General features: G+C 44.8%; 1 protein-coding gene across 1 annotated transcript in view; it reads right to left on the bottom strand.

Annotated features, from left to right (window-relative positions):
* Nucleotides 1-26,089, bottom strand: part of MREG (melanoregulin) — a 64,246-nt gene extending 38,157 nt beyond the window's left edge. Inside the window, exons 1-2 of the mRNA XM_057745306.1 lie at nt 25,664-26,089; nt 6,323-6,482 (exon numbers count right to left, since the gene is read on the bottom strand). Coding sequence (XP_057601289.1) covers nt 6,323-6,482; nt 25,664-25,758 — 255 coding nt within the window. The 5' untranslated portion in view covers nt 25,759-26,089. The remainder of the gene's footprint in view (nt 1-6,322; nt 6,483-25,663) is intronic.
* Between the last annotated feature and the right edge of the window lie 205 nt (nt 26,090-26,294).

Below are 26,294 nucleotides of genomic sequence, written 5' to 3'. Positions count from 1 at the left end.
CTATATTCCGCATATATATGTTAATATACGATATCTGTTTTCCTCTTTCTGACTCACTTCACTCTGTATGACAGTCTCTAGGTCCATCCATGTCTCTACAAATGTCCCAATTTCATTCCTTTTTACAGGTGAGTAATATTTCATTGTATATATGTACCACATCAAAAGCCTCTGATCTCATGTGTCAAAACCCCTCCTTCACAGGGTTACTGCAAGGGCTGAGTTTTTGTCTAGAGCACATGCATTAAGCAGTGTGCTACTGCTCAGCACCCAGAATAACCCTCCGTAAATATTACTACCTACAACACAGAGGGCAAGATGGCTTGAGCCTCAGATCCTCATGAGCGTTTTTATTCTCTCCTTCTCTAACCCAAACAGTCACTAGCAAAGTCAAGTAAAGAATGGTTGCATTCAACAATCCGGATCATCTGGACCCCAAACAAAAAGGCCTTTTGAGAAGCCCAGAATGATCTAGAGAGTTGCTTCAATTTTCCACTGTTATTTTGCTCCTTCACGCTAGGCGTAAAACTTGCAGTCCTATCGCCAGCCGTAGCCAGTGTTCACCCACTTGCAGAGAAGTCAGATGGCCTGACCAGAGCGAGCCTTGTTCAGCAAGTGGAGACTTGCTAAGAGTCGTGCAGAGCAAAACCGGAATATCCCGCCTCCAAGCGCTTCAAAGTGATGTGGCTGGTACCCAACCAATCCAACCCTCTCTCCCCCTCCTCACATCCTCCAACCACACATTCCAGTTAACTCTGTTTTATCCTTTCTTTTAGTACCGGGGAAATGACAGGTTAAGCGTACAATCCAGATACTTGCAAACAACCCCCTGGGAACATCTATTGCCATTTTAAACATTTTACAGGAACTGTTTGCATGCCTGGCAACACTCCGCCAGCAGGGAGTCCTGACACACAGGAAAAGCAAACAAATTGTAGACCAGGAACATTTTATGGTTTTGCCTCTATTGTTTTAAAAAAAAATAATAACAGGTAGCCATTCCCATTCCCAGGGGTTCAGCAGAGGGAGGTTTTCAGGTTTTCACGGAATGGCTGGAGCCACACAAGCATCTGGTGTTCACATGGTTCCTGCCGGCGCATAAACACTACTTTGCTCAGTGACAGGCACTCATTATCAGGACGACATACATTTCTGAGCATGTAATTGCTTAACAGCTTTAAAATTAAGCCTAGAATTTCTATCACCGATTATGCCAAATAAACATCACCTATTTTGAACCAAAATAGTCCTCAAAAGTGTTTTATGAGAACAATTTGATTTTCAGCATTTACATTCTTAATCAAAAATGCCATTTTTAGCAAAGACAAAATCTTGAAGCCATGCACAAACTCCTAAAAGAACTATTACTGAACTATCGGAAGAGGCACCAAATAACACATCAGAGAACACTAAACAAAGAGAAGAAGGGATGGAAAGAAACATGATGAAATATCTTGAAGTCTTAACTTCAAGGGTTAACTCTTGAGTCAAATCTTAACTCCAACCCAACCCCCTGGGTTGGAGTCTTAACCAGCTGCACTCACCGTGTAAATGCATAATTTGGGAAAGGTGTATTATGACTGGGACCACTTCCTGAACTGCAATCACTATCCCCAAACCAAACATAGTTCTCATCCCACTGATGTGAGAGTCCCTTCCACGTCATTGGTTTTAAAAGGTCACAGAAATAGGCTTTACACAGATTCTGTTCATGCATTTTGAAATCTACATGGAACCACAGACAATATCTAGGCCCCTCTCACGCTTTCAATCACCGTGCTCATTATATATTTTGTTTCTGGATTTACAAAGCCCAGATTCGAATTCTGGCCCCATACTTCAGATGTGTGGCCTTGGACAAGCTGCTTCAAATAGAAATAATAATGGCACCCACAACACAGCTGTTGTGTGGAGGACTTAATTAATATATGTCAAGCTGTTGAACAGTGTTTGGCACTGTTTACATTATTATCTTGGAGGACACGATCATTCAGTATGATTAGAATTATTTATACAAAATAAGTAAATACGGTGCAGTGATATTTCATTAACCATTATTAAGCTCCCTAGAACGGAGTGTTATATGAAGTACAACTAGGTTAATGAACTTAGAAAAATGAACATAAGGATAATGATTTAGTGATATGATTGTGAGGTTGTTTACTATTTCTTAGTTAAACACAAGGTATTTTACATGGGACTTCCCTGGTGGTGCAGGGGTTAAGAATCCGCCTGCCAATGCGGGGGACACAAGTTCGAACCCTGGGCCGGGAAGAGCAACTAAGCCCATGTGCCACAACTACTAAGCCTGCGCTCTAGTGCCTGTGAACCACAACTACTGAAGCCCGTGCACCTAGAGCCCGTGCTCCCCAACAAGAAAAGCCACTGCACTGAGAAGCCCGCGCACCACAACGAAGAATAGCCCCCGTTTGCCACAGAGAAAACTCACGTGCAGCAACGAAGACCCAATGCAGCCAATAAATAAAATAAATTTATTATTTAAAAAAGTATTTTACAAAGACAAGAGCAAAACTTTTCCCCTACTTGGAGGTCTGTAAATGCATCAGTTCTGCTAACAGTCTTCAAGCTTTTGAAGGCTTGTGAAAATGAAAATGGATTATATTAGTATTAAGTAATTTTAGTGCTTTATTTTCTGACATTGCAATTAATTTTAAGTTCACACCTTTGCTTCATTATTTGCTCTCCTATATATACATCTTTTTTTCTGAATTTTTTCCACTTTGGGTCAACACTGCAAATTTAGCCTTAAGTATATTTGTAGCCCTTCCTCCACAAACTTCAGATTCAGTAAGGGATGTAGGTGGTGCACACACTGTTTTGAAACCACTCTTCATTTTTCAGAGAATTCCAGACATGGACATTCCTAGGTCTTTCACGCTATTGCTACTCAAGGGAAAAATACAATGTTCAGTTTTCCTTAATGCCCTGCTTGAGCTTCTAAATTATATCATGCAAAAATATCTAGGGTTCCTTGTTCCTTAGTAGGTGGAATTTGGTTTTCTTTCAAGATTAAAATCCTCTATTTTATTAAAATTTGTACCAATTTTATACTGCATGAAAAAGAAAATAAGCAATATGAATAGATATATTCAAACTTAAAACACCCCCCACCAACTTCCCACTTCTACCTCCTAAATCAATGATGAGTTCATTTTTCAGTCATATTGAACAAAATAATAATATTAAGTAGTCATAGTCCGCATTGTAAATGTTCCTTACACATCAGTAGCCCACAAACATATTTTGTTTAGCTGACACATTTTTTAATGTGAGCTATCATTGAATAATCTGGACATTTTATACATAAATTTGGATTTTTAGTTTCTCTTAAAAATCCAAAGTTCTGGCACTTCCAGATCCACATGGAAAACAGCTCCCGGCAGCCTAGCAGCCGCTGCTTTTAAACACGGTATGAGGTCTTCCTAGGTGGCGCAGTGGTTAAGAATCCGCCTGCCAATGCAGGGGACACGGGTTTGATCCCTGCCCCAGGAGGATACCACATGCCGCAGAGCACTAAGCCCGTGCGCCACAAATACTGAGCCTGCACTCTAGAGCCCATGAGCCACAACTGTTGAGCCCATGTGCCGCAACTACTGAAGCCCACGCGCCTGGAGCCCATGCTCTGCAACAAGAGAGGCCACTGCAGTGAAAAGCCCGTGCACCACAATAAATAGCAGCCCCCACTCACCGCAACTAGAGAAAGCCCGTGTGCAGCAATGAAGACCCAACACAGCCAATTAAATAAATAAATAAATAAATTTATAAACACGGTATGAATTTCCAATGCTAGTCAGTTTTGCACCCTAAGTGTCTTTCCTAGGTTCTTCCAAGAAGGAAGCACTGTGACAATTCCAACATTTTAAGTACACTCATACTCTGTGATCCAGCAATTCTACTCCTGGAAAAATTATGGTGAGTCATACAAGTATATAAGGATACCCACTGGAGCACTGCTTCTGCTCCTAACAGCAAAACACCTGAATCAACCTAAGTATCAATAGGAACTGGCTGAATCAATGATGGTAAATCTATGCAAGAGAATAGAGAGCCCCTCAAAACAATAAGGTAAATCTACACATGCTGAAATGGAAATATGTCCAAAATAAGTGGAAAAAAGCAAAGTGCAGAATGATATGTAATGTACGATCCAATCTATGGGGAACATGAATAGATATATTAACATATACTTTTATATATGCATTTCAAATTTTGGGAAGAAAATATAAGAAACTTTTTTAAACTATGTGCATATATTGTGTATGTATGTATACCTACATATCTTAAAATATATGTTGTATATATACTTTTATGCATATATATATTTTTTTCTTTTACACCTAAAAAAAAAAGGAGGCACCATAAACAGAGACATTTCAAGTCTCTGTTGATGTATAATCATCAACATCACCACATCTTCATGTTATTGACCCGATGGCCTGTCTTGGTTCCAGAGTTCCTCTAGAGTTAGACTTGACTTCATCTCTTAGGCAAGGAGAAGAAAAAGCCTTCTGGAAGGCCCTTCACAGAAGTTCCCAGAGCAGCACAGAAAGGAGAGAGCGGCCGCTTTGGAGGCAGGCTGTGCTTACTCAGAGTGCTTTGCAGCTCACGTTGCCTCCTCTACTGACTTTTCAGAAGTAAAGGCAAAGAGGGCAGAGAGGCAGGAGCTCCTCCAGAGAGAGCTGCCAGGCTCAGTGCAAACACCCGTCAAGCCCCTTTTCCACCTGGCATGAGGCCCTGGGGAGAGAGAGGTGCACTATATATGTATTTCCCACTTGCCGTTACAGCTTTGGGCAGAGTGGGGAAAGAAAAGGAAAACAAGAGAAGAACTAGTTCCATTTTCACCAACAGAAACTGTAACTGGTCAGCCCAATACAGCGGGGTAAGAATTAGCTCTTCCCATTAAAGGGAAAACAAGGTCATGTTTGCATTCCTGTGCATAAGCTCAGGAAGGGCAGCCAGGACGGCTGTTCCTGGCCCGAGCAGCCTCTATGATGCCCTTTAAATGTTACCAGTGGAGGAGGGGATTGCAGGGGGGACATGGGAAACCAGGGGCATCATGGTGCACAGCCACTAGTTAAGCCCTGTGACCAGTATCTAGTAGAAGCTGTCCTCATCAGCACCCCACACCCAAGAAAGGATGGTCATTGAAGCCACTGGGGGACTCTCCAGCCCACCCTTCCCCCAGGCCTCAAGAACCAGAGGAAATTGTGATCACCCCCTCTAAGCCCACCTCTAAACCCCCAAAGGTATCCCAAGTCACACCAGAATAAACGGACCAGGACACACAGCTCTTCTAAAAGTTATCATCCGCTAAAGCATGCTTTTTCAGGGAAAAATAGTTAGTAATTAATTAGCAAAAATAAAGAAACCTAGATAAGGAACAGACAGATGCCCTCGCCATAAACCCCCGCCCCCACTGTCCACCCCCCACACACACACACACACGCTGGTGCTTTTCTTCAGAGCCAGCACCTAAGGTTTTAAATGTCCCATCTTTCTCAATTACCATAAGACACAAAGGAAAACATAAAGTCATATTTAATATAGGTATCTACTCAGAAATAACAGATGAACACAGAAGTTAGAAAACTTAGGTTGTATTATATGGGAAATGACATCCGTAATATTGTATTATATTGTATCATGTACAGTATATAATACTACTTCTGAAATAAAGGAGAAAATAAAACACGATCCCTTTTGCTATTTTCTCTTAATTTATGAGGTCGTCTGTTGTTCAACAGTCTAGTGTTCCCATATCAATAACACTGATTAAAAGTCCATTAAGAGTGGTTTCAAGCCTTATCACACAAATCATCTCAAATATGGCAGATATGCTGTTTGATCAATAAGCACAATTTAAAAAGATACAAACAGAAGAAAAAAAATAATAATTCAAGCCCCATTAATTCAGAATTAGTGATGATGCAAAGTATCCCAAACCATCAATCTGAATCTTTAACAGGGGCTTGCTAAACAACTGGAAAGATTAGAGGCGGACTGGTTAAGCCATTTAAGACCATAAAGTATCTTCAGGCTCTGAACAGCCCTGACTTGCTGTTTCAGCACAGTTGTAATTTGTACCATTAAAGTAACAATTAGAAATCAGTCTTATCCTGCATTAAGCAGGTGTACAAAGACCAGCTATAATTAGCAACTAGATGCTGCTAAAAGACCTGTTCTTCCTTTCACACATCTCATCCTTCATTCTTCTCTCTATTCCAAGCTGGTCTTCTCCATCATTGCTGTTTTTCACTGGACATTATCACCTGCACACAGCAAGATCTCAAAAGGTGCTTACCTCTGAATCTTTGGCCTGCTGATTACGAACGACAATCAAGTTGTAAAGGACCCTGTCGTCATCTGCCTCCGTATGGGACACGTCGTGAGGCATACTCCACAAATTCTTTTCATCATCCCTGGCCAGCGTGGCTCCAAACGAAGAATACGGATTGTTACCACTATGGGATAAAAAAGGGGGCATAAGGGCTTTGTAATATATATTACACAAAATATACACATCATATGTATGCAATAGATACAAGGGTGAGTCAAAAATTATCCGCACTCTGGCTGTAGAATTTACAGAAGTTTTAATTAACTGGAGGGCAGATAATTTTTGATTCACCTTCATAATATAAATTAAAATGTATTATATATTATATAATGTAACAAATAAATATATATTCCTAAGAAAAGAAGCTGAATTGTCTTTAATAATTAAGCATAACACAATGGAACAAGAAAGAAATCACTTTAAAAACAACACAGGACAGATATAACAGGATACCGGGACAGAGATAATTTTACAATGTTAAACATGAAATTTAGCACTGAGAACCCCAGCAGCTAAGACAATAAAAAAAAAAAAGGAAATCCAATGGGGAACAGAATTCTCATGTGATTAAAAGAAGAAAACAACATGAAGAGATGAAATTTTTACTGGCTCTGAATTTAAGGAAATACAATAAATGTAGAGTGCTATGGTATAAAATATCAAATCCTTACAACAAGAAAATTAAATAATAAATACACACATCCAAATACTTTCAATAAACAATGTGGGATGCTGAGTAAGGATTTCAGGAGCCCCATGCTGGACGTTTGTTTCACGATTTACCCGTTATGAGGCAGTGTCCATGCTTGGGCTTATGAGGAGCTGAGTGGCTGAGCATCATCCCTAGGACATGCTTATACACAGACCTGGTTAATTTCTGTGGGACGGGTCAGGTAGGGTCATGCTGGGGTTATCCCTGTCATCTAATAATATGTATGCAAGACTGACTCCATGTTAATCACAGGACTCAATAAAATTGTGAGCAACACAGATGTGGTCCCTGTCCTTGGACCTCCCTAGAGTCTAGGGAAGGAAACAGAGTAATGAATGATCATATGACTATACAATTAAAAACTGTGAAAAGTGCTATAAAGGGGGCTTCAGGGAGCCGTGAGAGCTAGCAGGGGTAGCATCAGGTAGGCATTGTGAAAAAGAGATGCTTGAGCTTTAAGCTGAAAGCAAGAACAGAGTGCCAAACAAAGGAAATGGCATGTTCAAAGGCCCTGGGGTGGGAGGAAGCAGGGTGTATGCATGAGAAGAAGGGGGACATTGGCTAGTGAGTGAAAAAGAGGCTAAGGAGGCTGTTGGGGCCAAGCACCCTTGGCTTTGTAGGCTGTGTTTTCTAACATTTTTAGAAATGTAGTCTTTATTCCTAAGAACAAGGTAAGATGTGGAAGGGTTTTAAGCAGGACTGTGATGTAACATGAACAGTATTATATCTTTTTTTTTTTCTGCCACATTGAGTGGCATGTGGGATCTTAGTTCCCTGACCAGGAATCAAACCTGTGCCCTTTGCAGTGGAAGCTTGGAGTCCTAACCACTGGACCACTAGGGAAGTCCAATCTTACATCTTTAAAGATCTTTCTGGCTAATGTGTGGAAAATGCTACAGAGGGGTGAAGAGTGGACTTGGGGAATTCATTAAGATGCAAATGAGGTAACTCAGGTGAGACAGGATAGGTATGAGGATGAGAATGGCAGTGTGCAGCTGAAGAAAAGTGCATTATCTGGGAGCAGGAGAGGGTAGAAGCTCTCTGGCTTCTCACCTGGATGATGAGTAATGCCCTTGTCTGAGGCAGAGCAAGGATGCCCCATGGCCATGGGGTAGCAAACACACCTGCAGGTGTGACATGAGGGAATGGCAAATGAGGACAGACAGTGGACACCAGACAAACAGACCACACCTGGGAAGGAGGGGTGAGAGTAACTGACAGCTGGGCTGAAGGTAAATGTTAAGGTTTAAACAAACATGAAATACTCAAAAGTTGGCACTAAGAAGATCTCACCACGAAAAGCAGAGTCCTGGGCACCAAACTGAGGTTCAGCACAGGAACCCTCCCAGCAGGGGAAGGGCTCCAGCACTCGTGTGATGGGGTACAGCTCAGGCTTGGGAGAGCCAACAACGGCCCACTTGTGAAAACTGGGGCAAACGGGATGGGATCTTGGAACCAAGGCCGGCAGGAGCCAGCTACTTGAATGGATGCTGAAGAGTGCTCTTTAAATCTCTCCTGCTGCAATTCAGAAGTGTAGGGTCTGGGACTGGACAGAGTGATCAGAAGTATGGAGAAGGAGCAACTTACAGGGAACCAGACAGAGCTCAGCCACAGTGTTCTCAGAACTGCCCTGTTTTTCCTTAGCTGCCTGACACCACAAAGGCTGAAACACAGAGGGACCCACCACCCGCTCCTTTTAAGAATGATGAGCCAGACAGCAGTATCAGCAGTGTTTCGTCTTGTGGAATTGAAAACCACAGCCACAGAAAGATAGAGAAAATGAAAAAGCAGAGGACTTTGTACCAGATGAAGGGACAGGATAAAAACCCCTGAAAAACAACTAAATGAAGAGGAGATAGGCACTCTTCCGGAAAAAGAATTCAGAATAATGATGGTGAAGATGATCCAGGACTTTGAAAAAAGACTGCATGCAAAGATTGAAAAGTTTACGAACGACCTAGAAGAATTAAAGAGCAAACAAACAGAGATATGCAACACAATAACTGAAATGAAAAATACACTAGAAGGAACCAATAGCAGATTAACTGAGGCAGGAGGGCGAATAAGTGACCTGGAAGACAGAATGGTGATAATCACTGATGCAGAAAAGAATCAGGAAAAAAGAATGAAAAGAACTAAAGACAGCCTAAGATATCTCTGGGACAATGTTAAACACACCAACATTCGCATTATAGGGGTCCCAGAAGGAGAAGAGAGAAAGGACCTGAGAAAATACTGGAAGAGATTATAGTTGAAAACTTCCCTCACATGGGAAAGGAAATAGCTCCCCAAGTCCAGGAAGCACAGAGAGTCCCAGGCAGGATAAACCCAAGGAGAAACACGCCAAGACATATAGTAGTCAAACTGACAAAAATTAAAGACAGAGAAAAGTTATTAAAAGCAACAAGGGAAAAATGACAACATACAAGGGAACTCCCATAAGGTTAACAGCTGATTTCTCAAAAGAAACTCTGCAAGCCAGAAGGGAGTGGCATGATATATTTCAAGTGATGACCGAGAAGAACCTTCAACCAAGAATACTCTACCCAGTAAGGATCTCATTCAGATTCGACGGAGAAATCAAAAGCTTTACAGACAAGCAACAGCTAAGAGAATTCAGCACCACCAAACCAGCCCTACAACAAATGCTAAAGGAACTTCTCTAAGCGGGAAACATAAGAGAAGGAAAGGACCTACAGAAACAAAAACAAAACAATTAAGAAAATGGTAATAGGAACATACATATCAATAATAACCTTGAATGGACTAAATGCACCGACCAAAAGACACAGACTGGCTGAATGGATACAAAAACAAGACCCATATATATGTTGTCTCCAAGAGACCCACTTCAGACCTAGGGACCCATACAGACTGAAAGTGAGGGGATGGAAAAAGATATTCTATGCAAATGAAAATCAAAAGAAAGCTGGAGTAGCAATACTCATATCCAATAAAATAGACTTTAAAATAAAAAATGGAGGGGGGGAGTCAAGGAAGGGAGGGAATACGGGGATATGTGTATAAAAACAGATGATTGAACCTGGTGTACCCCCAAAAAAATAAAAAATAAAAAAATATATAAAAATAAAAAAAATAAAAAATGTCACAAGAGACAAGAAAGGACAAAATAGAGACACAGATGTAGAGAACAAACACATGGACACCAAGTGGGGAAAGCGGGGAGGGTTGGGGGGGATGAATTGGGAGACTGGGATACCAAATTGTACACTCTAAATATATGCTGTTTATTGTCTGTTAACTATATCTCAATAAAAGTTCTAAAAAAAAAAAAAAAAAAAAAGAGAGTGTCCAGGAGGCGTAAATTTCCCACTCTACCCTTCATGAGTTCTTGTGGCTGGACTAATAAAAAAAATTGACAAAAAGCTGATGAACAGGACAAAAAGAAGAAGAAAAAAAAAAAAAGAATGATGAGCCAGTGAAAGGGGAGGCAAATGATGCCTTGGTGCCCCTACAGGCTTTAACGAGCATGTCAAACTCATTCATTCATTCATTCATTCATTCAGTTGTTTGTTTATTCAACAACTATATACTGGTGCTGGGCTGGGGTGCTTTGGGACCTCGAAAATAAATAGGACATTGTCCCTGCTGCTACTGCAACTATAATGTAAGGAGGTAAGCGATTTTTTTTTATGTGCAAACAGAAAGTTGTAGGAACAGAGAAGGAGTGGCACATTATGTGTGATGAGAAGGAAATTCAAGAAAGGTTTCACAGAGACGACAACATCTAACCCAGACCTGAGGAGTACACAGCCTTTCTCCAGGAAGAGAAGCAAGGGGAAAGGTGTTCCTGGCAGAGGGAACAGGGCCAGTAGCGCATGGAGGCTTCAAGTGCTTGCAGGGTTGGGGAATTCCAAGCATTCACGCAGGGATAACCACGCTGGCCCACGGGGAGGGAAATGGAGCCACAGGAAGAACAGGTGATTGGGGGTCCGGCTGAGGACCTGCTAGAGTTCAGGCTTTGTTCTGTGGATGGTGAGAAGTTACCAGGTCTGGGTTTTACAGAAACAACTCTGGATAAAGAAGGAACAGAGAGATGGCTTAGGAGGCTGTCACAATCAACTGTCACAAGAGGGTAGGTGTGGCTTTCCCGTCATGTTGAGTTCCTAGTGTCAGGGGGCCTCGGGGCCACTGTGGGGGAAGAGTGGGGCAGGAGATGGGCAGGGCTGCCTGGGCAGGGAGAGAAAGAAAGCCACAAACCAACCACAACCAGCACAGCTGCTCTGTCTACATCTCACTTGTTAAGAGTTACGAGGAAGATCTCTTTGGGGCATAGGAAAGGTGGGGTTCTATTGCTAAATAAGCACGTGTTAATTCTACACATTCCGAAACACTGGCTGGGGTGAGAGTGAATGAGGATGTGGGCTAGAGAAACAGCGGTGGGAATAGTGATGAGGGGCTGGGTTCCAGAAGCATCAGAGACTCTCAGACGCGGCCGCCCCGGTGACTGGTGACGGCAGCACAGAGGCAGGAGGAGAGGAGTCAGTGCTGACCGTGTGAGGGCGATGCCTTTACCTGGGACGGCACAGAGGAAGCCAAGGCTGACCTGCGTGCCTGCAGGACATTCAGAGAGCAGTTGGGATCTGGGCTTAGGCGGAAGGACAGGGCGGGAGATCTTAGACCTGGGAGAAATGCTCGTGCATCTCCATCACCGCAGAAGCCATGGCATCAGAGGAAGCATCTGGGAACAAACGGGAGTGAGGAAAGACCTCAGGGGAACGGCTGACCTAAAGACCAGGGGTGGAAGGGAGACTGGAGAGAGCAGTGAGAGCCCAGAGAGAGAGAACGCTGGACGAAGAGGAATTCCCAAGAGCAGGCAGCACTGCAGAGTTTCAGAGCATGAAGAGTATTAAGTCCAACTTCTTTTTGCCTAAATAGATTTTGTGGCCAGTGATAAACCACACAGTGCTTTACCCAAGGGCTTCCGCGCTCCATCCCTCCTGTTATACAACCATCTGAGGTGAGAAGGGTGGGTGACGCTACCCCACTTTGCTGGCAGGGACAAGACTGCCGAGTTGCTTGACTTCTCCCAGGACAGGCAGTCAGCGGGGAGTTCCCCCAGCACGAGGTCCCCATTGGGGCGTCTCCAAGCAGCCACAGTCATGGGACTGAATCCAAGTGCTGTGACAGGAATGCACCCGCAGACGCAGAGGCTCAGACAACGCCTACATGTGTGAAGTGTCCCCTGTGCAAACCGGCAAATTCCCCTGGGGCCTCTCCTCAAGGCATCCAGACCCCAGGGGCACAGCCTTCACCAGGAGCTGCAGCCCAGGCTGCGGACACTGTAGCACACATCCCTTCTGGGTCCTAAAACACAAGTATGTTCTGAAACCAGTCTTATTTTTCCCTAAGTTTGTTTCATTTGCACGCATCTTGTCTCTTCAACAAGTTGATACATTCCTCTAGGGCAGGGATCATACCCAGTATTTCTTTCACATCCTACATTACCTGCCCGGGGTGAACACAGAGTAGCTGCTTTAAAAGTCCTTAAATGGAGCAAACTGTGCTGTCACCCCAACGTGCTGAAGGAAAGCCCGGACAGAACTCATTAAAACTTCCCTAAAGCAGGAGGTTTAAACATTAGCCAGTATTCATCTGAAAAATCAGTGATAGACAACATTTGACTGTGAATAATCTAGTCACTTTTTGCTTGATAACCCACAACTTCTTTGCATGCTTTGAGAAGACAGCTGCCTCCCTGGCCAGTCGCTCCTACTTTCTCACAATCAATCAATCAATCTCTCTGTCTTCTCTCTTTTTCTCTCTTCTCCCCGTCACCCCATCCCCACCACACACACACACACACACACACGTGTGACTCCAGCCAATGTCAAACAGTAGCCTCTCATCCTTAACCTACAAACACTGTAGGCAGACCAACCCTGGGTCTGTGTGAATGTCTCCAGACAGGCAGTGCCTCCCCAGCTCTCCCTAATTAGGAGCAGTGCTCGCCTGACGTCCCATGAGCCTCAGACGCTGCCTAGTCACTGATCCCCTCCCTGGGGAACGAGACAAAACAGGAAGCGTACTAAGGGCTTCTGCCCCTGGGTGAGCAGTGACTCTCACCCAGGGTGATGCTCTCGAGCTTGGCATCTGGGCTGCTCGCCTCTACCGTGCAGCCCCCTACTCTGCTCCCCGGCCTCCCTCATCTGGACCTCGCTCCCACCACCTTTTTCTTATCCATTAGAGTTACAAGTCAGGTTTCTTTGAAGGCATAGACAAGGTGGGGTTCATTGCTAAGTAAATCATTAAGTTAATAATTTCACCAAAACACCAGTCAAGGTGAAAGTAAATGAAGGCTTGAACTCACTGGGAAGGACCTGTCAGCCCAGCCTGGCTCCTGGGATCCCTGGTTCCCGTTCCTTTCGTCCTGCTCCACCACCCACTCAAGGCAGCATCCATTTTGTTTTAAAACTTTGAATCTTTAGGATGGAGAGAGCAGAGCAAAGAAAAGCATAAAGTAAAGAAGCAGCTTGGGAACGTCTGTGTACCCGAGACTGTGAAGGACCATGGGACCTGTGTAAAGACAGCTCCGTACAAAGGCTCTGAGGGTCTGAGCCAGAAGCACCAGGAGAGGACAGAAGGCAGGGGGAAGAGGGCATTGAAATGGAGCTTCACTTTCCCTCCCTCCCCCAAAAAATAATCTCTGAAAGGTTTTGAGAAAGGGAGAGCGGCCGTTTCAGCCCTGGCCACCATCTGCTGATGATAAATACTTCATCAGCCTCGGGCATTCGAGAGGTTGCTCTGAAGTTACACACAAGCGAAGCAGAGGCTGCTTTTACTCCCAAAAGGTAGGAAGAGCAAAGTCTCAGGTTCCACCCCCAATGCCACCTAGGTCGCAAGACCAAATCGCTGGGGAGTCTCTTCTTTCAATACCATCTAGGGCTAAACGGAGACTGGGCTTAGAAACACTGGACTCCGTGCCCTGGGACTGCGTGCTAAGTGCCACTCGGCATTAAAGCTGCTCACTGACAGCGAGGACCATGTGTGAAACCGTCTGGAGAGCCCCACAAAACAAGACACACGCACACAGGCCAGCTGGTGAGGGCAGCGGTTCCAGTGACTTTACTGCTCTTCCTACAGACAGGCCGGGTGTCAGCCCTCACTGGTCCAAGACTGAAGCTTTGACAATGAAGAGATAACATCTCCAGTAAACAGCAAACGAAAGTCTCAAAAACAAACCCCAAAAGTCTGTTTGGTGTGACCGCCTTGACTACCTAAGGCCTCCTTATCTGATTCCCCACTAGAAACTGGCCTGCCTCTTCACCCCTGGCTTCCAGACCTTTCCCTTCCTCCCTCTGTGGCAACTTCCTGGTGAAGGAGCGGAAGAAGCAAAGATCCTTACCCTCTCCTCCTTTTTCTCCCTTCCTCCTCTATTCTATGTCTCTCTCTCCGTTTCTCCCTCCCTCCTTTCCTCCCTTCCTTCCTCCCTCCCTCCCTTGTTTCTTCCTTCCTTACTTCACTGCTTCTAAGACAGATCTCTGGCTCCTTTCTCTTACTAAGCTAATTCAATGTCTAAACATTACTTAACCCCAAGTCTAAAAATTGTTCCATAGATTCTAGAGCTTTTCTCCTTGTTTAACCACCTAGGCTCATGACTTTCTTCAACACCAAAGATACCAACTTCCTCAATGTGCACGAAGAAAAACTCTGGGTACTTTTCGGGGCCCCTCTCCCTGACACGTTCCCACCCCCTTCATGCCTGCCCATCCCACAGCTGAGACACAGCCTCATGCGATCACGCGTTTCATTCATTGCCTTAAGTGCTTCAATGGCTTGAAGATGGTCCCGACAAGAAGCCTGTGAAGCAGGCAGGGGAAGCGTGAGGTTTATGTCTCCTAGCTGAGGACACGCTGGGGCTCAGGAAGATGAGCCTCAGCCCTTGGTCTCTTCCCTGTTTACACTCTCTCCCAGTCACTTCATCCCAGTATCATGGCTTTAAACACCATTTTCTGGAGAAAGATTCTGAAATCCATACCTGTTTTCCCAGCTCAGACGTCACTCCCAAGTGCCAGACTCTTGCATCTACCTGCCTTCTTCCCATCTTCTCCATGTGGACGGCTGATGGACAGCTCAAGCTCAACAAGGTGGACCAAGCCTTGACCTTCCCTCCAAACCTCCCCACCAGCAGTCTCCCTACCCAGATGATGGGAAACCCATCCTTCCGATTGCTCAGGCCAAAACCCTTCAAGTCATCCTTGGTTCTCTCATCCCTGACATCTAATCCAACAGAAAATCCTATTGACAATGCAGTAAACAAATACCCACCTCTGCCACTACCATCTGGGGACAATGCACCTCTGTCTTGCAATAGAATTCCTGCAATTTTTGTTTTCACTGATCTACCTCTTTCTACCATTGCCTCCCCCAATTCTTTTAACACAACAACCAAAGCAACCCTTTTAATATGTAAATCAGATCCTGTCACCCCTCCCTCAAAACCCTCCAGTGGCTCCCACTGACTTAGAATATAAGCCAAGGTCACACGGTGGTCTATAAGGACCCACATAACAGCCCAGCCTCTCTGGCCTCTCTGCTATTCCCTGAACCCACCAGTCACACTGCCATCTCAGGGACCCTGCACTGGCTGCTTCTTCTACCTGAAATATTTTCCCCCAGATATCCACATGCCTCACTCCCTCCCCTCCTTCAAATCTCTGTTTAAACATCCTCTCCTCAATGAGGCCTACTGTGACCCATCAATTGAAAATTGCAAGCTTGTTCCCCTGCCCCTACTTTACCTCCTTATCCATAGGTTCTGCCTCCGGGGGTTGAGGGAGGTGGGGGTGGGGTTTCTGGAACCCATCCCCTGTGGATACCAAAGGGAAACTGTATTTATTTATCTTCTAATTTCCTTATTATATTTACTGTTTATTTTGCCCCCCACGCACACTACAATAAAAGCCCCCGCCCCGAGGATAGGATCTGTATCTATTTCACTCAGTGATGTATCTGGAGTGCTTAGAACAGGACCTGGCACTCAGCAGATGCCCAATTTGCTGAATGAATGAAATGTAATTTCTCAACCTCACAGGGCTCTGAATGGTAGAAATGAGGCTGGAATCCACTCTCCAGACTCACAGACAAGCTCTTAAGATGTGTGAGCTGTTTAAATTCATCAAGGTGGGGCTCAGAGTCTTCCAGAGGAAGCAGACAATAAGCACATATGTTTATGTCTGGTGGTGATCAGGGCTCTGAAGGAATACATGGTGAATAAGGGACAGAGTGAGGGCGAAGAGTACTGTTTTAAAGAGGGTGGTTAGGGAAGAATTCTCTGATAAAATGACTTTGAGCAGAGACCTGAATCAAGTGAGCGAGTTTCCCAGACAGGTAAGTGGAGAAACAACATTATAGAAAGGAAGGGCCCTGAGACAGTATGTGCTTGGTGTATTTGAGGACACAGGAGAAGGCCAGTGTGGCTGAAGGATGAACAACTTCCCCTTAGGCACTGACTTTAAAATCTAAACCATGCGTAACAGCCCCAAACTGGAAACCACCCAAAAGTCCACCAACAGAAGAATGGGTGAACCAAAGGGAAAATAAAGTTGTGAGAACCACCAACTTGGACGGAGCTCACAAAGTCGAGAACACGCACAGTTTGCTCCTACGTATGTAAAGTTTAAAAGCAGGCAAAACTAAAGAACATTTTTAAGGTGCATACATAGGGGGTGAAGCTATAAAGATATGCAAGGAAGTGACTATCACAAAAGTCTAGATACCATCAGGCCTGGGGGATGTGGGGCCCCGATAGCTATCTCTTGCCTTGAGTGGTGGTTACAGGAGTATCCACTTTAAGTTGTTCTTTATACCGTACACGTTTGTATGTTTTTAGTCTTTGATATACAAACCAAAAATTTTTAAAGTTAAGAAAAAAAATCAGTGAGAGGCAATTCCGTAAACATTCTTTTCCAGGTAGTACAGGGGTTCTTTAAATACATACTGTCCCACCAAAATTATTTCCTAAAAAAAGACACCAAAGAATAGAGTGCATAGCATATGACTGGCACAAAACAAATACATATTAACCAGACTGAAAAGGATTTCCACTGCCAACAGAATAAGCTATTTTACCCAACATTTCAGCAGGATTTGCTTTTTAAACAAAGGTGTAGCGGTAAGATCACTTCAAGATATCTAGAGAATGAAAAGTTCCAGGAAACCTAGATCACATGATACGTACAAGAAAAAAAAAATCTCAGGAACTGCCAATGTCACCAAGACTGACTAACACAACTCACAAAAAAGGGAAGAGGGATGCTGGGGGTTGCCGGGGAAGCAAATCTTTAAAAGTCATCCTCATGTGAATTTTGAGCAGCTGATTTCTTGGTAAAGCATTTACCTCCTACTTATCGGACCTAAGGCCCTGTTTCTGGGAACAGCATGTGGGACCCTCCCCTTTCTCTCCTCTGTCTTTCAAGAAAGTGAAAGTACAATGCTTGGAATGGATTCTCCGAGCCAGGAGCACCTTCCTGCAGTAGGAATCCTTGGTGCCTCTGCAGTCACTTCCTGTGAGTCACTGCCTGGTCCAGGGCTACGGGCTTTGTAACTACAGGGAGTGCAGAAAGACATGGGTGAGTTAGTTGTGTCAGCTTAGGGAACCCAGCAGCAGATCACAGGAAAAGAGCCAGACCATCTGGGCCCCGGTCTGAGAGATCCTACTGACACTAGCATATCAGCCAACATTTTTTAAAGCCTTCCAAAGGCAGAAGACAATTTGATCAGCTCAGAGGTCATGTGAGTCCACACGGTGAAAGACTCTAGATGTGTGAAAGATTGCTGTCCTTCTAAAGCTGGTGATGATGCCTCTTAAATGTCTTAAAGCCACCACCCTTCTTTCCCACTGGCTCCTGACTTCACAGCCTTAATACAGAAAAATAAGCCCCAGACTATAACAATTCAGGGCAAGTCTCTGACTTCAAACACTATGTCCAAAATATACCGCATAAGCAGCTAGATCCACACCTCCCTGCACCCTAGGAGGGCTCTACTCTTTCTACGGAACTGAAATAGAATAGGACTTAAACTCCACCTCGGCCGTGCGTGCCTCTGAGCAAACTACTTAAGCTCTTGGGCCTCACTTGCTTCAACGGTCAACAGGGAATACAGATGAATTACAGTCCAGCCTCACTATTCCCAGACTTCGTATCTGCAAACTGGCCCACTTGCTAAAATTTATCTGTGATCCCCAAATCAATATTCGTGGTGCTTCTGCAGTATCCAAGGCACAGGTTCTCACGTTTCCACTCTTGTACTGGGGAACACGTGTCCTTTTTGTGGTCTATTAGTGCCGCGTTATTTGCATTTTTGTGCTTTTTGTTGGTGATTTCGCTGTTTAGCCCCCAAGCATAGTGCTGAAGCGCTAAAAAGACGTGTTAGATAAGCTTCGTTCTGGCACAAGTTGTACTATTGGCTGTCAGTTCAATATTAATGAATCAACAATATATATTTGATAAGGTGTCTTTAAGCAGAAACACACACATAAAACAAGGTTATGTATTGATTAGTTGATGAATGGGCTCTCAGGGACCTAACCTTGGATTTTCCCCTTGGAGTCATGATTCAGTATTTGCGGTGACCACAGAACGTAACTACTATGACTGACAAGAACTGACCATGCCTCATAGGGTTATGGTGAGGATTTAGTTAATAGATATAAAGCACTCATGACAGTGCCTGGTATGGCGTAAGTGCTACAGACAGCCTCCAAAGGATCCGCAGAGCTCAGCGGGGAAGGCACATGTCACAACTTCTGCAACTCACACTAAGCCATTTCTTTTTGGCCACTCGGCTGCATGGCGGCATACAGAATCTTAGTTCCCCGACCAGGGTTTGAACCTGTGTCCCCTGCAGTGGAAGCTTGGAGTCTTAACCACTGGACCACCAGGGAAGTCCTGGCTGAACCATTTCTTTATCGTCAGGGAAATTCAGTTCTGTTGCCAGCACTCACAGGCCCCAATCAGTTCCTCCTCGGAACAGCCCCTCTTCATGGGCATAAAACAACCATCAAGAGCAAACTGAGGTTTTATTTTCTTTTCCCCTAATGGGAATTCCAGGCACCATAGAAAAATAAAACACTGACATCTGTTCTCCGTTCGCTGCCCATAGATGTGTTTGTAAATTCTGTCATCAGGAATGGAAGCTGCAGGTGGACACTGAGAAGAGCAGGAAGCAAAACAGATTAAGATTGTTGGGTTCACTCAGACAGCTGAAGAGACAGCCACAAATAAAAACTCAACCGTGGTTGCTCCTTCTCTCCCTTTCTTCTTCTGCTTTTGAACAACTGGACATGGGATGCTTATTAGTTATTAATAGCCAATAAATCAGAGAGTAAGAATTATGCTTCCCTGAAAAGTTCCAAGTAAGCCTAGTAGAAGATGCTTTAGTGAGTGACATTAACACTGCACTTCTTTCCATTTTAGCTTTCTCCAGGCCTCTGATGTCTGTGTTGGATGGCATCTGGTGACAGACTCTCTAGTGGACAGAGGACCTGGGTGTCTCTCTGAGGAAAGGCGACTGCAGCTGCACCTCCAGAATCACATAAATTCAAGGGCCACCACTCATGCTTAGGTGTGGATTTGTATAAGGCAAGAGCACACTTTCATCACTGATGGAAGAAAGCTCTGCTGTAAAAGTGAAAAAAAATGTTTGAGCTCAAACATTTTCCCAAAAGTACCCTGCAGTGGTTGAACAGTGTCCCCTCAAAAGATATCTTTCAGTCCTAATCCCCAGTTCCTGTGAATGTGACCTTATTTGGAAATAGCGACTTTATGAGATCATCCTGGGTTTAGAGTGGACCCTAAATCCAACAGCTGGTATCCTTACAAGAGAAGAGGAAAGGAGATTTGAGACACATGGAAGACGATGGAGACAAGGATTGGAGTTGTGCGGCCACAAGCCAAGGAAACCAGGAGCCACCCAAAGCTGGAATCAGTAAGGAAGGATTCTCCCAAGAGTCTTTAGAGGGAGCATGGCCCTGCCAAGCCCTTGATTTCAGATTTCTTGCTTCCAGAACTGAAAGAATACACTTCTGTTGTTTTTAAGCTACAAAATTTGTGGTAATTTTTGGCAGCAGCCCTAGAACCTAATAACATATACCCCAATGTTCCTTTGAATTAGCAACATGAAATCTTGAGCCAAAAGGTCATTCACTATTTTACAGGCAAATACATAGTAATCCAGCCATTCCAAGACAATCTACATGCACTGTCGCCCTGTCCTCAGTGCATACTGATTTTTTTTTTTCATTTTGAGCACTATTTACCCTACTTTAGAAATACAGTCAGTGCAGAGAAGAATGGCGTTCAGAACCTCAAACCTTACATAGATGACGGACAAGATGAACATTAGATGGCTCAGGCCTAAAACTGGGGTGATGGTGAGAAAACAGTGAGATAGAATGAAACCTTTGGCTTTCTTTGGGGCCGAAGCCTGGTGTCAAGCCCAGGTCAGGCTGTGGGTCATTTCTCCAGGCCCAGACTTGTTCTAAGCTTCCTGGAGTTAGAAATAACTATTCACCTACTTGCTGGTGAAGCAAACCTTGGCAGCTAAAGAGTTTGACAAATGGTCACGATTCACACGTCCTGGGCCTTCAGCCTCCTTCCCAGGACTACCGACAGCCTCACTGCCCTGGTATTCCATGTCAAACAGAATTTCAGCTGACACCAGCCCACAGAGAGAGGACAGTCTGCATCAAGCCTGGGATGGCCCTTCAAGATTGTGCCTTAAATTCGGATCTCTCCACTGGACAGGATAAGAAACTAAGGTTCAAGGAAGTTAAGAGACTGCCCCAAAATCCTACAGCAGTTAATAGGTGGGACAAGGACTCAGGCCTCAGGTCTTCTAACTCCCCCTGGGCTGGGCTGCCAGGGCCACGCTGCTCCTACAGCCAGGTAGAAGAATTATACTAACGAAGCACATAGAAGAAGGGTGGGAGACACAGGCCACAATGGGCACGAGCTAAGGCTAGTGCTATCCACCAGTGTCTAGTATAGAAATATTACAGCTTAATTTTGGAAACTGTTGGGTAGTTTCCTGAATTTTCTGCAATGCAAGGCATGGACTCTGAAGTCAGACAGACATGGATTCAGATTCTGGCTCACTGACTTATCAGCTATGAGTCTGAATTAATTATTTGAACACTCGAAGCCCTGAGTTCTTTATAAAATGGGGATAACACCTATCTCATTTGGACACAGTGACAATTAAATGACAGAATGTATGTAAAAGAAAAAAACTTACGCACTCGCCTACATACAGTACGCACCTTTTCTATAAAGTTAAGAATGCTAAACACAGATTCAATTCAGAGGTCACCTGTGCGGGGGGAGGAGGCTGCAGCCATGGAGGGATGCGTGGGGGGGCTTCCACTCTGCTGTCCATGTTTTCTTAAGGTGGCTGCTGGGTATGTGGGCCTTTGTTCTGTTATTCTTCACAACATTTTGCTTTAAATACACTTCTTAAAGTTTACACATGGGAAGACGTTAATACACAGCTATTATGGTTTTTATTGATCAAAAAGTATTTATTCGGTTTTTACTCCATATGGAGGACTGTGCAACACAACAGGGGACGCTAAGAGGAGTGAGAGTCATTCCTCCCCCTTCTAGTCTGGCAGGGGTTGCAGCACCCACCTTACAAGTGTAATAATACCAGGCAGAATGCAGTACGTGACCTGAGGGGTAAAAAGAAAGAAAAAAGACACCATAACTCCTTGGGGAGACTTCATCATACAGGAGGCAACTGAAATGGGCTTTAAAAACCAAGCAGAATCTTCAGCAGTAGAGAAAACAAAAAGATGTCTAGCTAACAATTACGCCGTTGACAGAGGCACCAGCAGGGAAACCCGCATGATTAGACAGATCACGGGCACAGAGACTAGAGACCGTGAAATCAAAGGCCAGGGAAAGAGCAAACGGGGAATCAGGCACGGATGGTCAGCACAGGGGTACTCCGTGCACACCGAGAAAAGAACAGCAGACTTCATCCTCTTGCAACTGTCAAGAGAACAGTTTTCATGTACTCATGCAGGGGAAGGATCCAGATCTCATGATGAGGGGGAGGTGAAGAAGCAGGTGGGCGTGCAGCTGACTATGCTCTAAAGACATGTGCAACCTGCTGCAAAGGATGGCAGCTAAAGAAAATGGCAATATCAGGTTGAAACCTTTAGTCAGGGGAGGCCCCAGCGTATTCCTAGAGAAAAGGCAAAGAAAGAACTAGTGGCACAGAGATGCGAACCAGACAAGGGATCGCTACCCTCTTGCAGGTACAAGGTTCCAGAAAAAGCAAAAGGAACAAGGTCAAAAACACAAGTGGAATGTCCGATTGGCAAAGGAGCCAAAAATAAAAACTGGTTTTCCTGAACTAACGAGGGTCCCTGGCCCATTGTAGAAAAGGACTACAGGTGGTCAGGCACACAAATGTCAAATGTCTTCCCTCTGACACACCCCTTCCAGGCACTACTGCCTCGGAGCATGAGATAAAACTTGAAAACCACTGTTTTACCCTAGAATAAAGGATTTAGCTGGGAGGAGGAAGCGTCTGTACAAAACCTTTTTTTATAAATGAAAAAAATGACATAAAGAATGAAGTTTTTAATAAAATAAAAATTAAGACCATCTGCCCATATGATTTCACCAAAGCAAGATTTCAAACCAGCCACTATGGAAAACAGCCTGGCAGTGTCTCAAGAAGTTAAATGTAGAATTTACTACATGACCCAGCAATTCCATTTCTAGGTATATACCCAAGAGAACTGAAAACATACGTCCACACAAAAACTTGTACACCAGTGTTCACAGCAGCATTATTTATAAAAGCCAAAAAGTAGAAACCAATCAAATGTCCGTCAGTTGATAAATAAAATGTAATATAGTCATACAATGGAATATTACCCAACGATAAAAAAAAAAGAATGAAATGCTGATACACCCTACAACATGGATGAAACTTGAAAACATGATGCTAAGTGAAAGAAGTGAGAGGCAAAAGGCCACATATTGAATGATTCCATTTGTACAAAATGTGCGGAATAGGCAAATCTGTAAAAATAGAAAGTAGATTAGCGGTTGACTGTGGGGGTTGGGGGATGGGGGGAGAGGAGGGGAGGGCAAGTGACTGCCAATGGACATAGTGTTTCTCTTTGGAGTGAGGAAAATGTTCTGAGGTAGATAGTGGTTATGACCGGACAGCTCTGTGAATGTATTAAAAAGCACTGAACTTCACACTTAAAAAAATATTTCAAACTAGACCTTCCAATGACTTGGGCAGGAAAGAACATGCAGGTATACACACAGACACACACACACACATGCACATATCACTGCTCTACATATCCATTAATAGGCTGTTCTTCCCAAATATTATATTGAAATGATGCCAGAATGACATTAAACCACAAAAGACCAGTCCACTCATATGCACATGCTCAGAGGAATAGCAATGATACTAATTAATAATTAAAATTTATTGACTGCTTACTATGTGTCCGGCACTATACTGAGCACTTTACATGGCTTCGCTCATTCTGTTTCCCACTGCATCCCTTTGAGGTACATACTATTATCATTCCCATTTTACAGACGAGGAAATTAAGGCACAAAAAAGTTTCATAACTTGTGCCAGATCACCCACTTGGAATTTAACCCCAGGCAATCTGACTCATGAGCACTATGCTATTGTGCCCCAATTGACTCTGTCTTTTTAAAATCACTTGCACAATTCACCGACTCACAGTGTAAACCAAGGCAAGAGAAGGTTGAGATTTTAAAACAAAAAAACCCCATTATCTTAAATAGCAATTCTGGAAAGAATATTGGAAAGACCCAAGGCTCTGAGAATGAAACCAAGCTGAGGGCTGTATTTCATATTATTATGAATATTGATAAGTTGAGTGTAAAACTCAAGCATGAAATTCCAGACTGTTATCCACTACTTTTAAGACTAGGGGTAGAATACTGGGTTTCTCCCTCCCCACGACAATCTAATAATCTAAGTGGGAACACCACTGCAAGAGCAAACAAAAACATTGGGTATTGTGTGTATGACTCTGCACAGAAAACAAACAGGACATATATGTTTACATATGTGTGCTCACTAAAGAGTGAGGGACAGGGACTTTCCTGGTGGCACAGTGGTTAAGAATCCACTTGCCAACACAGGGGACATGGGTTCGAGCCCTAGGCCGGGAAGATCCCACATGCCTTGGAACAACTAAGCCTGTGTGCCTAGAGCCCATGCTCTGCAATAAGAGAAGCCACCGCAATGAGAAGCCTGTGCACCACAACCAACAGTACCCCTGCTCGCCGCAACTAGAGAAAGCCAGTGTGAAGCAATGAAGACCCAATGCAGCCAATAAATATTAATTAATTTAATTTAAATTAATTAATTTTTTAAAAAGGGTGAGGAGCAGATGGCAAGTTCTAAATCCTACCTCACAGGAGATGAATAAGGGCAAAAAAATCAAAGAATACTGCTTGAGGGGACCTTGAGAACTAGCATTTAGGAAGGGGCAGAAAGAATAAAGGTCACTACTTGAAGCAAGCTTGGAGGTAAAAAGGAGGTTGGATTGTTCCTAGAGCAGTAAGGATGTCTGTCTGATTAAATCAAGGAGTGTACAGTGTGTAATGTACCAGAAAATAAAAGTGGACAGGAGGGAAGGGGTTATGTAAGATCTCAAAAGTCAAGAGAAGTGCTTGGACTTGATAGAGTAAGAAAAGGTAAATCATGTTTTTAAAAAAGTTGTGAAAGCTTTATCATGTTAGTTACATACTTCATAACAAACACTGGCTTCCACATTTGCTTACCCAATCCTGGAATTCTGCCTCATCTACTATTTCCTAATTTCATGTTTAATATTTTGTTTCTATCATATCTACCCCAAGTCATGCCCTAGTGAAACCTTAATTTCAGCAGAGTCAAGATATAAAATAACTGCTTACAATCACAGCCCTGAACAAAGCTGTGCTGTATGGTCCCTTCACAAAGCCACTGGGCACATTGCTAATGTGCATTCAGTTTCCTCACACTTCACAGCTTAGTCTGTAAGGAATCAACATCCCACTGAACAGGCTGTCCCTTGAGAAACATATGTACTTTTTTAACGTGAAAAAGATTTCCTTGTGCTCAGTCACTGCGATTGTCTTCTTTTAGTAGTAACACTGAATGCAACGTATCCAACTTTTTTCCTGGGTGAAACAGAAATTCACAGTTGCCCATTTCACTAAAATATGCCTATGAAATACAGTCACAGCTGTATTTAATCCGACCCCCATGCAAACTTCTCTCCCGTATACTTCCCTGCCCGGGCACGGCAGCCGAATTCTTGGCGTTTTCCGCAGGCATCCACTTGAGTCTCAGGTGCCTCCGAGGATCTGTGCTCTCAGGCAGAGATTTTACCCGAGGAACAAACCCAAGAAGCAGGATCTCCTGGAAGGAACCCAGGGGCTGAGTCTGCGCCTCCGTGTGACCTCAAAGCAGGCGCCCCTCACGGCTCAGCCGAGCACACGGGCATCCCCACTCCGCGGCGACCGGCGGCGGCCAGGGAGCCCCAGATCGCGGCCGGGGCGCGCACCCACCTGACCAGGGGCTCCTTCTCGGGCACGGCGGGCTCCTCCAGGCACTTGCACGGGCAGCAGCAGCACGCGGTCCTCAGCCAGTCCCTCAGCCCCATGGAGAGCGAGGTGCCCCGCCGGCGCCGGGCGACTCCGAGGCAGTCGGCTGGGGCGCGGCCACCGGACCGGCGTCCAGGTGCGGGGACAGCGGCGGCCAGGGCGTCGCGGGCCGGTCCGTGCGCATCACGCCGCGGCCGGGGACGCGGGCCAGGCGGGAGGCGCCTTCGCGGCCCCGGGGCTGCAGGGCCGCGCGCTTCCTTCCACTTGGGTTTTGTTTGGGGCGCGGGTTTTGTCGGGGCTTTTCTTCTCTCTAATTCCCCGGGCGCAAGTTGGGACGCATGCGTCCCCGAGACGCTCCGCTGCTGCCCTCTGAGGAGGAAGCGGGGACTCCAGCCGCCAGGCGGCGAGATCCGAGGGCGCCGCCGGCGACGGGGTGGGCGGAGGGAGGGGCTGGCCCTCGAGCCACGGAGCACGAGGTTGGGCGGGCTCTGTCCGTACGTTTTCCTAGCTTCGCTCCCCGGGAAACAGAAAGTCCTCCTCCCCACCCCCGCCCCCGCCTTCAAAGCGGAGCTTCAGGCGTATTTTTAGCATGTCG

Source organism: Hippopotamus amphibius, chromosome 8, assembly GCF_030028045.1.
Source record: "Hippopotamus amphibius kiboko isolate mHipAmp2 chromosome 8, mHipAmp2.hap2, whole genome shotgun sequence".
Classification (NCBI taxonomy): domain Eukaryota; kingdom Metazoa; phylum Chordata; class Mammalia; order Artiodactyla; family Hippopotamidae; genus Hippopotamus; species Hippopotamus amphibius.
This window is presented reverse-complemented; position numbering and strand designations above follow the sequence as displayed.